This window comes from Dama dama, chromosome 14 (assembly GCF_033118175.1).
Source record: "Dama dama isolate Ldn47 chromosome 14, ASM3311817v1, whole genome shotgun sequence".
In the NCBI taxonomy this organism is placed as follows: Eukaryota; Metazoa; Chordata; class Mammalia; order Artiodactyla; family Cervidae; genus Dama; species Dama dama.
Window position 1 is genome coordinate 28989454 of NC_083694.1, and position 13961 is coordinate 29003414.

Below are 13961 nucleotides of genomic sequence, written 5' to 3' on the forward strand. Positions count from 1 at the left end.
TCGGGTAGGCATGGAAAACCACGCAAGGATTGACCCACTGAAGTGCTTCCTCAGCCGTGGCCATTGCCTGCCAGAAACAGCTCCAAACCTGAGTCCCCAGAGCACCCTGGTACAGGTTCATGCACCTTGTAGATGAGCCCTGCAGACTTCATGTGGTCTAAGGTGAAATACATGCTTCTGGGGTTTTACTCCCTGAGATGTCAGGTATGATCAGGACGATAAACCCTCACCTGCCAACATTTCTCCTGGAAAGAAGACTCACCTTAATTTCTACATAGTGAGCGTAACCTTAGATCACATGTGAATTTATCTTTCATTTGGGGATTACATTAAGCAGTTGGTTAGTGCTCGGTATTACCTTTCTCATGGAGTGTTTTTCTGTAGTTTTCTTTTTCTCCATTAACTTGATGAAAAAACACAGATGATTTGAGGCATACTCTGCTCTATCAAGTTCAGGCTCAGTCAGGTGACACACATCACCTAGCATTTAGAAGTGTACCACTGGAACTCAGAAAAATTGGCTTCCCTGGTGACTCAGACGATAAAGAATCTGCCTAGAATGCAGGAGACCTGGGTTCAATCCCTGGGTCCAGAAGCTCCCCTTGGAGAAAGAAACGGCAACCCCCTCCCATATTCTTGCCTGGAGAATTCCATGGACAAAGGAGCTTGGCTGGCTACAGTCCATAGAGTCGCAAAGAGTTGGACACGACTGAGCGACTAACACACTTTCAGAAAAATTACAGTGAAGCATACTCGACTGCCCACGGGTAGATTTTTGCTCTGTTTACATGGAAAGAGAATAATGAAACTAGATGATCATGTAAGAGAACATTTTTTGCGATTCAGGTCGAACAAAAGAATCTTTAAGTGTGCTCTGTGGAAAAGAGTTGAATTCATTGTGGTCATAAACTTTTTGGATAGGAGTGTGACTCAATGAAATTTTTAACAGAAAAGACTCTTATGTCAGAGCTATGGAAACCTACAATATCCTGTAATAATTTATTTAAGAGTATCATAGTAGTTCTGAGCCTCAGGATGTGGGAGGAAAATTAAACAGCGGAAATCATGTTGCAGGACTTTATATTTTTATACATACTTGACAGACATCTACAGTAAGTGGTTTTTTCATCAGATGACTTATAAGGAGGTGAAATGCCAGGTAATGTCCCCAGGGAAAGAACAATGGGCAAATTTGTGAATATCGTTTCTGTTTGGCTTTCTATTATCAAGAACAGTTGTTGAAGATATAGTAAGTTCTGCTGTGAGTAAAGCCCTTTAAAAATGAAAATGTGGGTGGATTTTAGAAAGCAAACATGATATCTAAAGGGGCTTCATTCTTTGAATCCTCATTTGCTAACACTGGATCATTTGACCTTGGGAAAAATGTAAAACAGAAAGCCCAAATTTATGAATGCTGTTCCTTCACTTATGATACTGACCTTGATGTTGATTTTAGCCTTGGCAAGTCAATGCTGAGTATTCTATATGTCTGTGTGCATGTGTGTGAAGTCACTTCAGTTGTGTCTAACTCTTTGTGACCCCATAAACTATAGGCCACCAGGCTCTTCTGTCCATGAGATTCTCCAGGCAGAAATACTGGAGTGGGTTGCCATGCCCTCTTCCAGGGGATCGTCTCAACCCAGGGATCAAACCTGCATCTCTTATGTCTCCTACATTGGCAGGCTGGTTCTTTACCACTAGCACCACCTGGGAGGCCCTCTATATGTCTAGGGTACACTATTTGTGACCACGGCTTGAAATGTGAAAGACACTCTTAAAGTTGTGGAAACAGTACGTGAATGTACCAGGGTCTAGAAGCACACATTTCCAAATATGTTGTTACATGGGATGTGATAAACTAGTTTACTTAAATAAGATTATTTATTACCTGGGTTGTATTATAATACATTTACCAAATCAGTGATATTAATTTAGTTCAGTTCAGTCACTAAATTGTGTCTGACTCTTTGAGACCCCATGAACTACAGCACGCCACGCTTCCCTGTCCATCACCAACTCCTAGAGCTTACTCAAACACATGTCCTTTGAGTCAGTGATGCCATCCAACCATCTCATCCTCTGTCATCCCCTTCTCCTCCTGCCTTCAATCTTTCCAAGCATTAGGGTCTATTCCAGTGAGTCAGTTCTTTGCATCAGGTGGCCAAAGTATTGGAGTTTCAGCTTCAGCATCAGTCCTTCCAATAAATATTCAGGACTGATTTCTTTTAGGATTGACTGGTTGGATCTCCTTGCAGTCCAAGGGACTCTGAAGAGTTTTCTCCCATACCACAGTTCAAAAGCATCATTCTTCAGCACTCAGCTATCTTTATAATCCAACTCTCACATCCATACATGAATATTCATTTAACACAAGGACAGTTTTTTAATTTTTCTATTGAACAAGTGGTATACATGGTTTAATTTGCTTTAAGTTAGTTTTGTACCCAAAACAGCATTATTTATCAACACATAGGTTTTTTTTAATGCTCTTTATTTTGTATTGAGGTATTAACAATGTTGTGATAGTTCCAGTCATACATATACATGTATCCATTATCCCCTGGACTCCCCTCCCATCCAGGCTGACACATAACATTGAGCAGAGTTCCCTGTGTGGTACTGGAGGTCCTTGCTTGTTATCCGTTTTAAATAGAGCACTGTGTACGTGTCGATCCCAAACAGCCTCACTACCCATTCTCACCATCTTTCCCCCTAGCAACCATAAGTTCCTTCTCTAAGTCTGTGAATTTGTTTCTGTTTTGTAAATAAATTAATTTGTATCCTTTCTTTTTAGGTTCCCCATATAAGGGATGTCATAAGATATTTCTTCTCTGTCTTACTTTACTCAGTATAACAATCTCTAGGTTCATCCATGTTGCTACAACATTATGTCATTCTTTTTAATGGCTGAAAGTGAAAGTCACTCAGTTGTCCCTGACTGTTTGCAACCCCATGGACTATACAGTCCAGGGAATTCTCCAGGCAAAGAATACTGGAGTGGATTGCCTTTCCCTTCTTCAGGGAATCTTCCCAGCCCAGGGATCAAACCCAGGTCTCCCGCATTGCAGACAGATACTTTACCAGCTGAGCCACAAGGGAAGCCCAAGAATACTGGAGTGGGTAGCCTATCCCTTCTCCAGCAGATCTTCCCGACCCAGGAATCGAACCTGCATTGCAAGGGTCTCCTGCGTTATAGGCAGATTCTTTACCAACTGAGCTCTCTCTCTCCTCTCTCTCCTCTCTCTCTCTCCTCTCTCTCCTCTCTCTCTCCTCTCTCTCTCTCCTCTCTCTCCTCTCTCTCCTCTCTCTCTCTCCTCTCTCTCCTCTCTCTCCTCTCTCTCCTCTCTCTCCTCTCTCTCTCTCTCTCTCTCCAGACACACACACACACACCACATCTTCTTTATCCAGCCCTCTGTCAATGGGCATTAGGTTGCTTCCATGTCTTGGCTATTGTAAATAGTGCTGCAGTGAACCCTGGAGTGCATGTATCTTTTCAAAGTATGATTTTCTCTGATTGTATCCCCAGAAGTGGGATTGCAGGGTCATATGGTAGTTTTGTTTTAGTTTTTTAAGGAACCACCATACTGTTCTCCATAGTGGCTGTACCAATTTATATTCCCACCAACAATGTAGAAGGGTTCTCTTCTCTCTATGCCTTTTCCAGCATTTATTGATTGTGGATTTTTTAATGATGATTATTTTGACTGGTGTAAGGGATATCCATGCCAAATGCTGGGCTGGATGAAGCACAGGCAGGAATCAAGATTGCTGGGAGAAATATCAATAACCTCAGATATGCAGATGACACCACCCTTATGGCAGAAAGCGAAGAAGAACTAGAGAGCCTCTTGATGAAAGTCAAAGAGGAGAGTGAAAAAGTTGGCTTAAAACTCAACATTCAGAAAACTAAGATCATGGCATCTGGTCCCATCACTTCATGAAAGTTAGATGGGGAAACATTGGAAACAGTGACAAACTTTATTTTGGGGGGCTCCAAAATCACTGCAGATGGTGACTGCGGCCATGAAATTAAAAGACACTTGCTCCTTGGAAGAAAAGCTATAACCAACCTAGACAGCATATTAAAAAATGGAGACATTACTTTGCCAACTAAGGTCTGTCTAGTCAAAGCTATGGTTTTTCCAGTAGTTATATATGGATGTGAGAGTTGGACTATAAAGAAAGCTGAGCGCTGAAGAATGATGCTTTTGAACTGTGGTGTTGGAGAAGACTCTTGAGAGTCCCTTGGACTGTAAGGAGATTCAACCAGTCAATCCTAAAGGAAATTAGTCCTGGATGTTCATTGGAAGAACTGGTGCTGAAGCTGAAACTCCAGTCCTCTGGCCACCTGATGGGAAGAACTGACTCATTGGAAAAGACCCTGATGCTTGGAAAGATTGAAGGCAGGAGGAGATGGGGGCAACAGAGGATGATATGGTTGGATGGCATCACCGACTCAATGGCCATGAGTTTTAGGAAGCTCCAGAAGTTGGTGATGGACATGGAAGCCTGGAGTGCTGCAATCCATGGAGTCGCAAAGAGTCGGACATGACTGAGCGACTGAGCTGAGGGATATCTCAGTTTAGTTTTGATTTGCATTTCTCTAATAACTAGTGATGTTGAACATGTTTTCATGTGCCTCTTGGCCATCTGCATGTCTTCTTTGGAGAAATGTCTCTTTAGGTTCTGCCCACTTTTTGGATGGGTTGTTTGTTTTGGTGAAGTTAAGCCTCATGAGCCTTTTATAAATTTTGGAGTCTAAGCCCTTGTCGGTCACATCATTTGCAAATAATTTCTCCCAATCTGTGGGTTGTCTTTTCGTTTTGTTTACTGTTTCCTTTGCTATGCGAGAACTTTTGAGTTTAATTAGGTCCTATTTGTTTATTTTTTGTTTTTATTTCCATGATTCTAGGAGACAGATTGAAAAAGATAATTGCTGCTATTTATGTCAGAGAGTGTTCTGCCTATGTTCTTTTGTAAGAGTTTTATAGTGTCCAGTCTAACATTTAGGCATTTAATCCATTTTGAGCTTATTTTTGTGTATGGCATTAAGGAATGATTTCCTTTTTTTTTACATGTAGCCATCCAGTTTTCCCAGCGCCCTTTGTTGAAGAGACTATCTTTCCAACTTTGTGTAATCTTGCCTCCTTTGTTGTGGATTAATTGACCATAGGTGTCAACATATAGATTTTTAAATGAGTATTTTTGGTTTGGCCTTAAGACAGTATCGTAATTTCGTGACCCGATGTTTGCCATTACTGTCATTTACTTTTCAAAATCCAGTTGGATTAGATTTCACAATTTTCATGTTCTAAGTGATGAGGCAAGAGAGAAGGTTTTAGGTGACAAATTAACACACTGCAAGCGGACAGAGTTGGGCATGACTGAAGCAGCTTAGCGCAGCATGCGCAAGGCTTTAATAGAGTTCATGTCACCTGCTAAAAATAAGATTATGGACTCATTATACATTCTCTGTCTAACGTTTTCTAAATGCTAGAAATGTCTGGAGGTGCTATGTAAGAATTTCAACCGATCAAAGTCATTATATGGAACATCTTGAATCAGATTTATAGCATTATTTATATAGTTTATTTGTAGAATTATTATTTTTGTGTTCCTCCTTGCAGTCCTTGCTTGCTGTCTTTAACCAGTGGTCCATTAGGTTTGCAAATGAAATAGCACATCAGTAAACGTTATAAGGCCAGACCTCCTTGGGGCTTGCAGTGCAGCAGAGATGCGGCTCAGTGATGGGATCTCAAGCGGATTGGTTTGCCCTCACCTCCTTAAGCCCACTCACAACACAACATGGAGGCTCACCAGCTATTTCCTGATAAAGGGAAAATATATTGCAGCACTTGTCCTACATATCAATTGTTACAAATTCTAATTGAAACAGATGTCACAACCATCCTTGCTGTTGTAAGCCTGGGGAACACTTGTGGATCCTGGAATTTATGATTTTGTCTTTGAAGAAAACTTCCTCAGCCTGGTCTCCTCCCATTGTTCTTCTGGGCTGGAGACTGCAAAACCTTCATCTTCAAGGCTAGGAAAAGACTGTAAATGAGTGACCAAAGGAGAAAGTGAGATATTAGGAAAGGCCTGCTTTGAGTCATGAAAGAGGGGTAAATATTTGCCATGCAGATAGGAGGGAGCAAGAAATAAAGATTTTAATCTCTTAAGGTTTGTGAGAATGTTTGGAAAGAATTCCCTATTCAATAAAAGATCATATTCTATGGAAAGAGAATAATATTCCCTGACTAAAATACTGATCTTGCTTGTGAAGTTAGAGAATTGTTAGTTCAAGGAGTAGTGGGGAGGGCTGTTGTTTTGAATGAAAACCCCTGCTTTTTCATATTCGCCTACTCTTCTTCTTTCCTTCTGTCCACAGAGCTTAATAAAACTAAGTGTAGTAAGCTTCCTTTTGAAAAGGTACCTTCCCTCCCTCTAATTAATAAACTCTATGTGTCAAAAGTCCTGTGTCGTGAGCATTCTATTTATGCTTCAAATAGAGAAATTTTTAAGGAGATGCAGATGGTCTTTGAGGAAACCACTTTATATTCAGTTCAGAAATTGAGTTCCCTTATGTTTAAATGTGTTTTAAAATTTATATATTTTGAAATTGAAAGCAGTCTTTGAAGTAGGCTAGAAACCAGCTAAAGCTACTTGCACACAAGACTCAATTCTTTGTAAAAATCAGTAATTGGGCTGGGTGGGGGCGGCTGGGAAGTGGATGGCTTCTCCTGTTAGGGTGTAGAATTACTCTGTTCTGAATCGTGGTAAGCTCTCTTACGGCTGTTCAGCGTTGTCATTAAAGGCCATTATGCTGGTGATTTTCCCTTGTGTCTCAAACATCTTCATTTGTCTGGCACTATAATAGAAGGCTTCTAGTTCAGAAAATTTGACCAAAAGATTTGAAATTTAAATAAGTGGTATCGATTGCTGCAGAGGAGTTGTTAAACTCAAAACAAAAATGTCAGGTTCTGGACCTAGAACATGAACAAGATGACTTAAGAATTTGGTTTATAGAATATTTTAAAGTTCACTTTAGTTTTTGTTGTTGTTTTTACAAAATAGAGATGTCCCATGGCTACTTCTACTGATTCACTAAGTTTTTACCATCTAGAAAAGCTACAATTTATCTTATAAAGACTTTCAGTTATTTCAAAAGAAAAATTATAAATTATAAAGAGTACACATAATGTTACATTCAATAATTATGAAATACTTTAAATGTATGTTTTAGTTTCATGTCATGGGAAATATTCTTATAGTAACAGTCAAGCTTAGTTTTTAAAAAATATTTTTTTAACCTAATTGCTTTAGAAATAATCCCATTAACAGGCTTTTCTATTGTGTGAAATATTCATTCCTTAATTGTTTAACCTGTTTAATTTCCTAAGAAAATGTTTTATATAGAGATAATATTTTGGAAAATGTTTAAACTTTTATTTTTGGCTCCATATACATTCTTTTATCTCTAGGTATAAAGAGGAATTCTTTTCAAATTTTAGTAGTGCACATATGGAAATAATATCTACCTATTATTTCGTGCAAAAAAGATAAAACCTGAGGGCTAACTCATATCCACCATTGCTATCAGTTATATATGTCAAAAAAATTCCTGTAACACCTTTCTTAAATCACATATTACTGAATGGAACCAATATTTTTTAATGAAAGTAGATGTATGCAAAAAGTTAAACTTTTATTTGCTAGCTCAGTAACACTAGCACATAACACCTCTCAGCATACAAATGAGGGACTTGTTAAGAATTTGTTAAATAAAACTTTAAAACAGTCCTACTTATATTGTGGAGTGGGACAGAATGAGAGATGGTGACAGATTGAAAATAGTGCAAATAGGAAAAGAAGGGAAGAAAATAAAGAATAAAAAGAAAAGATGGAAGAGAAGTGAAAGGAAAAGAGAAGGACCATCACCTATCTATTCACTGGTTCATTCATTTTCCAAATACATATTTTTTGCTCAGTGTATTGGACCTCTGGCATTTTAATCAGAGAATTAAACAAGTCCTTATTGCTCCTCTGATGGATACTACCGCCTTCCCCTTCACTGAACTGAAAGAAAAGAGGATGAGACAAAGGTGAGCTGGAATAGACAGAAAGAATGGACAAAGAAATATGAGCAGAAAATATAAAAGTTGGATGCCTAAGGACAAGAGAGATGGAAGGTTAACTTCTACTTATTCTTTTTCATGGTATAGAACTATATCCATCTCCCCTTCTCCACACCACAGGATACCTTTGATTTGTTTCTGGCATCTTCTCATACCCTATTTGGATAATGACTCTCTCGGCTTGCTGAGGTCTACACCCAAGCAACCATCTCTTGGAAAAAAATGTTTTTTAGTGTCTTCCATGTGCCAGGCACTGTGCTAGGCAGGGAGATACAGTGGTGAATGAAACTCTCTCACTGCCCTCTGAGTATTTTATGATCTGGTTGTGTCAAGTAAATGGATAAATGATTCAGTGCGATAAATGCTGCTAAAGAGATAAGTAAAAGTCAGCTAAGTCTTGGGATCAATAAGAGTTTCCTGAAGTAAGAGAGAGCCAAGTTGATATTTCCCCTTGTTAGCTTGTCCTTTTTAAAAATTTCATCAGAATGCCTATTTTGGAAAAAACCTTTCAGTTTCTTTATGGTTCAGAAAAAATTTTTAAGTTTGGTTTGATTCAAAAGTTAGTAAATTAGATTTGTTTGACCTGGCTTTTCATTGAATTGTTTTAGGTAAAGTCCTGATTACACATTTAAAATAGATGTTCTAATTTATATTTCCCTTAAAAGATTCATACCCATTTAAAAATATTTATGAAGTTTCGAAAACAAAGCACAGGATCTTTTGTCCTATATTTTTAACATCCATTTTATGCATAAATATGTATAGGCAGTACACTGTTGCAGCTTAATATGAAACAGATGCCCTTAAAGCAATTTAATGAGTGTGTGTCTAAAGTATGTATATGTACACCAATTTATTTCCTGACTTAAAACTGCAGTTTTATCAGACTTTTAGAGGAAAAATGCCAAATCATGATAGGTTGCACTAGATTTCATCTAAGAGCTCTTTGGAACAGTGAAAGAGACTAAAAGAACTGAATGCTTTTTCATACTTTATGTTCTTTCACGTAAAGCTGATTTAGAGAAATTCCTATCGCTGCTTTTTCCTTTGCAGAAACTTTAAAACAACAAACCAGATCCATTTATAGTTGCTGGTTCATCTCAAGTCTGTAGTGGCCTTTTCTGTCTTCTTCTTGATGGGTTTTGTTCTGTTTTGTCCTGAGTGTCTATGTCCAGCCCTAACTGTTCCCCTGAACTCCACTTGCTCATTCTTAGTCTTGGCTTGATGTCTAATAGGTCACTTACAGTTTAGCATCACTAAAACAAAGCCACCGGAACTCCTCCCAACTCCAGTAACCAAACCTGGCTCCGTTCACAGTCTTCTTCACAGATATGGCGATGGCAGTCTTGTTCAGGCCCCATACTTGAACATTATCCTTGGCTCTTTTCATCTCCATAAGCAATCCCCATTTCTACAGCTACCGACCTCCATGCCACCATCATCTCTTGCCTGGGCTATTGGCTTGGTCTCCTAACTATTTCCCCTACTTCCAGTTGTGAGTTTCTATAGCCATTCACTACAGAACAGCCAGGGTGATCCTTTCAAAACAGAAATCAGATCCAGTCACTCCTTGGTCAGAATAAACACAGTGGCTTTCTGTCTCATTTACAGTAAAATCCAGGCATGGCTGTAAGTCCCTATATGATCTAACTACCTCTCGGATCTCATATCTCACCCCTCTCATACCTACTCTGCTTTGGCCATATCAGCCTCGCTGTTTTTTTGTACCCAAGAGCATTCCCACCTCAGGGCCTTTGAACTTGCTTTGACATGAACCACCATCACCTAGATACATACAGAGTTCATCTCCAGAGTTCCTTCAGATTTCTGCTTAATTGTCCTAAAGAACTTTCCTGAACACCTTTTTCTGCCCTTTTACTTTCTTTCTTAGCATTTATCCACGTGTCATTTTTCTATCAAATATTTATGTCTTCCCTGCTAGTACTTAAACTCCATGAAGGCAGGAATTTTTATTTTTTTCTTTCTTGTTCTATCCCTAATACCTAAGTGAGGCAGGATTTATGGCCAGGCCCTAGATTTTTAAGCCCCCTGCTCTTTCTGTGGTTGTGTATGCCCTTCCATAGGTTTTAAGTTCCCCAAGTGCAGTGACTGCATCTTTTCTTTTGCCCCATCGCCTTATAGGATATAGGACCGTGCTGTACACTCAGTGTGGGGTTCAAGTGCTAAGTCATGTGCCGTACGTAGCCTGATTGAATTACTCCCTGTGCTCACATGGTTGGTCATCGGCTTGGATCGTAGACTTACTCAGGATGTACTTCACCCTTTGTAGGAATAAAAGATAAGTTGCTGTTATTCCCCAGATACACAGTGGCATTTGGAAACTATAGGCAGTTTGTTTGCATGAAAAATCTAACATGGTGAGACTCTGGTTCTCAATAAATAGATTATTTGTATTCTGAATTTTGAATACTTGATGGAGAGGATTAGACTGTGCTGGTTTAAGCCTGAGGGTTTTGTTGTGGTGGTGGTGGTGGTGGTGGCAGTTTTTTATGTTGATATTTGATGTTGTTGATATTTCTGCATCTAACCACCCTAAGTTCTTTTATTAATGTATACAAATTACATATATATATATATATATATATATATATATATGTGTGTGTGTGTGTGTGTGTGTCTGTGTGTATATTTAAAGAACAGGATCACACTCTACATTATTGTTCAGTCACTAAGTCATGTCCAGGTCTTTGTGACCCCATGGGCTGCAGCACACCAGGATTCCCTGTCTTTCACTATCTCCCAGAGTTTCCTCAAACTTAGGTCCAATAAATTGGTGATGCTATCCAACCATCTTATCCTCTGTCACCCCTTCTCCTCCTGCCCTCATTCTTTCCCAGCATCAGGGTCTTTTTCAGTGAGGCAGCTCTTTGAGTCAGGTGGCCAAAGTACCAGAGCTTCAGCTTCAGCATCAGTTCTTCCAGTGACTATTTAGGGTTGATTTCCTTTAGGATTGACTAGCTTGATCTCCTTGCTGTCCATAGGCCTCTCAAGAGTCTTCTCCAGCACCACAATTCAAAAGCATCAATTCTTCAGCGCTCAGCCTTCTTTATACGCTGCATACTATTTAGATTTTCATGCATCGTATCATGACCTTTTTATTGTGTCACCATGATATTGACAAAAAAATATTGTTTTTAAAGATTATCCATATGTCATCAGTTCTCAAACTTAAGGAAAGTATGTCCCAGACATGTTATTTTACAAATGGAAGAGTATCCATGTTTGGCTTGAGTCTTTCCAAAGCAACTACTAAAAGGCTCTTGCATTTTATTCTGACAATTTTTGTTCTTTTGCCTATGAGGTTTCTTAGGTGACAGGTAATCCTGACTGTTTCCCTCTTGTTTTTACAGGTGATCTGCAACTCTTTCACCATCTGTAACGCAGAGATGCAGGAAGTTGGTGTTGGCCTATATCCTAGGTAGGGTGGATGCTATTTCATTTACTGGAAGGAGCCTCTTTAATTCCCACCCAGCTCCCCAACCTTTTAAAAGTAGTTAGAAAGGCTATTACATGCAGCTGGTTTAAGAGCCAAGCTTGAAACTTAATGATAAATTACAAGAAAAATGGAAAATTTGAAGTTTAAAGAAAACAGTTTTATAACCCCACATTATATTCTATGCTATTAGTGGAGAGGCAGACCTCAGACCTAAATTCTTGTTGGGAATTGTGTTGAGGACTGCCCTGTGGTCCAGTGGTTAAAGCTGTATGCTTTCAGCACAAAGGGTGTAGGTTTGATCCCTGGTTAGGGAACTAGGATCCCACATGCTACAGGGCATGACCAAAAAGAAGAAAAAAACCCACCAACATTTAAAAAATAGTTAGGGGTTGTGGGTGCTAGTAAACCACCCTGCCCTGATCTTAATCCCTAGCCTTCTGGGCTGATCATATGATTACTACACCAGACTTGCTATAATGCACCAGTTGGGTCCATTTTGTCTTTTGGCTCAGTCTACTCTGAACCCCAGTGCTCCATGAGGTGGAACCCTCTTAGGCTCTGGTCTCCCGAAGAGCTCTCTCCAGCTCTCACCAAGGTGATCTGTATCGCCGAGCTGCTAGATTCTCCTTCAACAAGCACTCTGAGTTTCATTTTGTTTTCAGGCTATTAGTGTCCAAATACAAAGAGGGTCTTTCTTATAATTAACTGTGAATCTGAGAAGTCAGCTTCTTATTTCTCATGTGTTATAAACCACAGATCTATGGTATGGATCAATAAATGACTCTCATAAGATTATTGTGATGATGAAATTTGATCAACAAGCTCGTGTGCTAAGAAGGGGCTTTCTACATAGTGAATGCACACTTAGAGTTATTTCTCATTATTATCAAATGTGGTGGCAGCTTAAATACATTCCCTTCCTCAAAAGAAAAAGGTATTCCTCCAAGGTAATGAAATGACTTGCCATGGCCTGGAATGCATGAGGGTCTTGGTAGTGAGATAATCTCAACATTCTGTTGAAGAGGAAGTACTTCTAATAATTCTGTGACATGGTTGCATGTGTTCTAGTGAAGTTGGCAGTTCCGCTGAAGGAGTTCAACAAATGTGATCCCGAGTGGGAAACTCAGGGGTATTTTGGCTGCTTCCTATTTACCTCAGAAGTAAATAAGGTATCCCTTTACCTCAGAAATTTTTCCTTTGCAAAGCAGTTTGTTTTCCCTCATCTTCATGTTGGGTCGCCTTAGTAGCTGGTACCTAATGAGACAGCCACCTCCCCATCCCCATCCCCTAAAGTTTATTAACAAACTTTCCTAATGAGCTTTCACCCAGGGAGCCTTTCACTTCATGGGAAATAGGCTAGTGCCCCAGAGGACTCAATTCCTGGTACACTGTCAACCCTTCCTGTCCCCCTGCCCCTAAAGTAAAGTATCTTTTGCCATTATAGTTGTTAATTTTAGATGTTTGCTTCTGTCTACTGAACCACAGTATTCTCCTTTTTTTTCTTTTCTCCAGTATGTCTTTGCTCAATCACAGCTGTGACCCCAACTGTTCGATTGTGTTCAACGGGCCCCACCTCTTGCTGCGTGCAGTCCGAGACATTGAAGTGGGAGAGGAGGTAAGGAACCCATGTTTCCCACTGGCTGGCCTCCTTTTTCCATTACAACCAGTTGTGCCTGAGGGGCAGCTTTTCATTGTCTTTCTGCTGAAGAAAACGTATATATTACCTCTACCCTCATATATGTGTTAATATATGATATTTGTTTTTCTCTTTCTGACTCACTTCAGTCTATGACATTCTCTCGGTCAATCCACGTCTCTATAAATGACCCCATTTCATTCCTTTACATGGCTGAATAATATTCATTGTATGTAAATATCAAATCCCCTTTATCCATTCATCCATTGGTGCACTGTGGGGACCTGCATGGGAAGACAGTCCTAAAGGAATCAGCTATACTTATGTACATACATACCTACATACATACATATGTACGTACGTGTGTACATACATACGTGTGCCTACAGCTGATTCATTTTGCTGTCCAGAAGAGTCTGACACAACATTGTAAAGCAACCATGTGCTGTGCTGTGCTTAGTCGCTCAGTCGTGTCTGACTCTTTGCAACCCCATGGCCTGTAGCCCATCAGGCTCCTCTGTCCATGGGGATTCTCCAGGCAAGAATACTGCAGTGGGTTGCCATGCCCTCCTCCAGAGGATCCTCCCAACCCAGGGATTGAACCTAGGTCTCCTACATCACAGGCAGATTCTTTACTATTTGAGCCACAAGGGAAGCAACTATACTCCAATAAAAAGTTTAACTAAAAAAAAAAAAAACCTCTACCCAGAGACTAATTTAACCATCATTGCTT

At 39.7% G+C, this 13961-nt stretch overlaps 1 protein-coding gene across 2 annotated transcripts in view; it reads left to right on the forward strand.

Annotated features, from left to right (window-relative positions):
• The window catches only part of SMYD3 (SET and MYND domain containing 3), a 714044-nt gene that overhangs the window by 536201 nt on the left and 163882 nt on the right, over positions 1-13961 (forward strand). For both annotated transcript variants that reach the window (XM_061160208.1, XM_061160209.1), the window contains exons 6-7: positions 11507-11574; positions 13105-13207. In XM_061160208.1, the coding sequence (XP_061016191.1) occupies positions 11507-11574; positions 13105-13207 (171 nt within the window). The remainder of the gene's footprint in view (positions 1-11506; positions 11575-13104; positions 13208-13961) is intronic.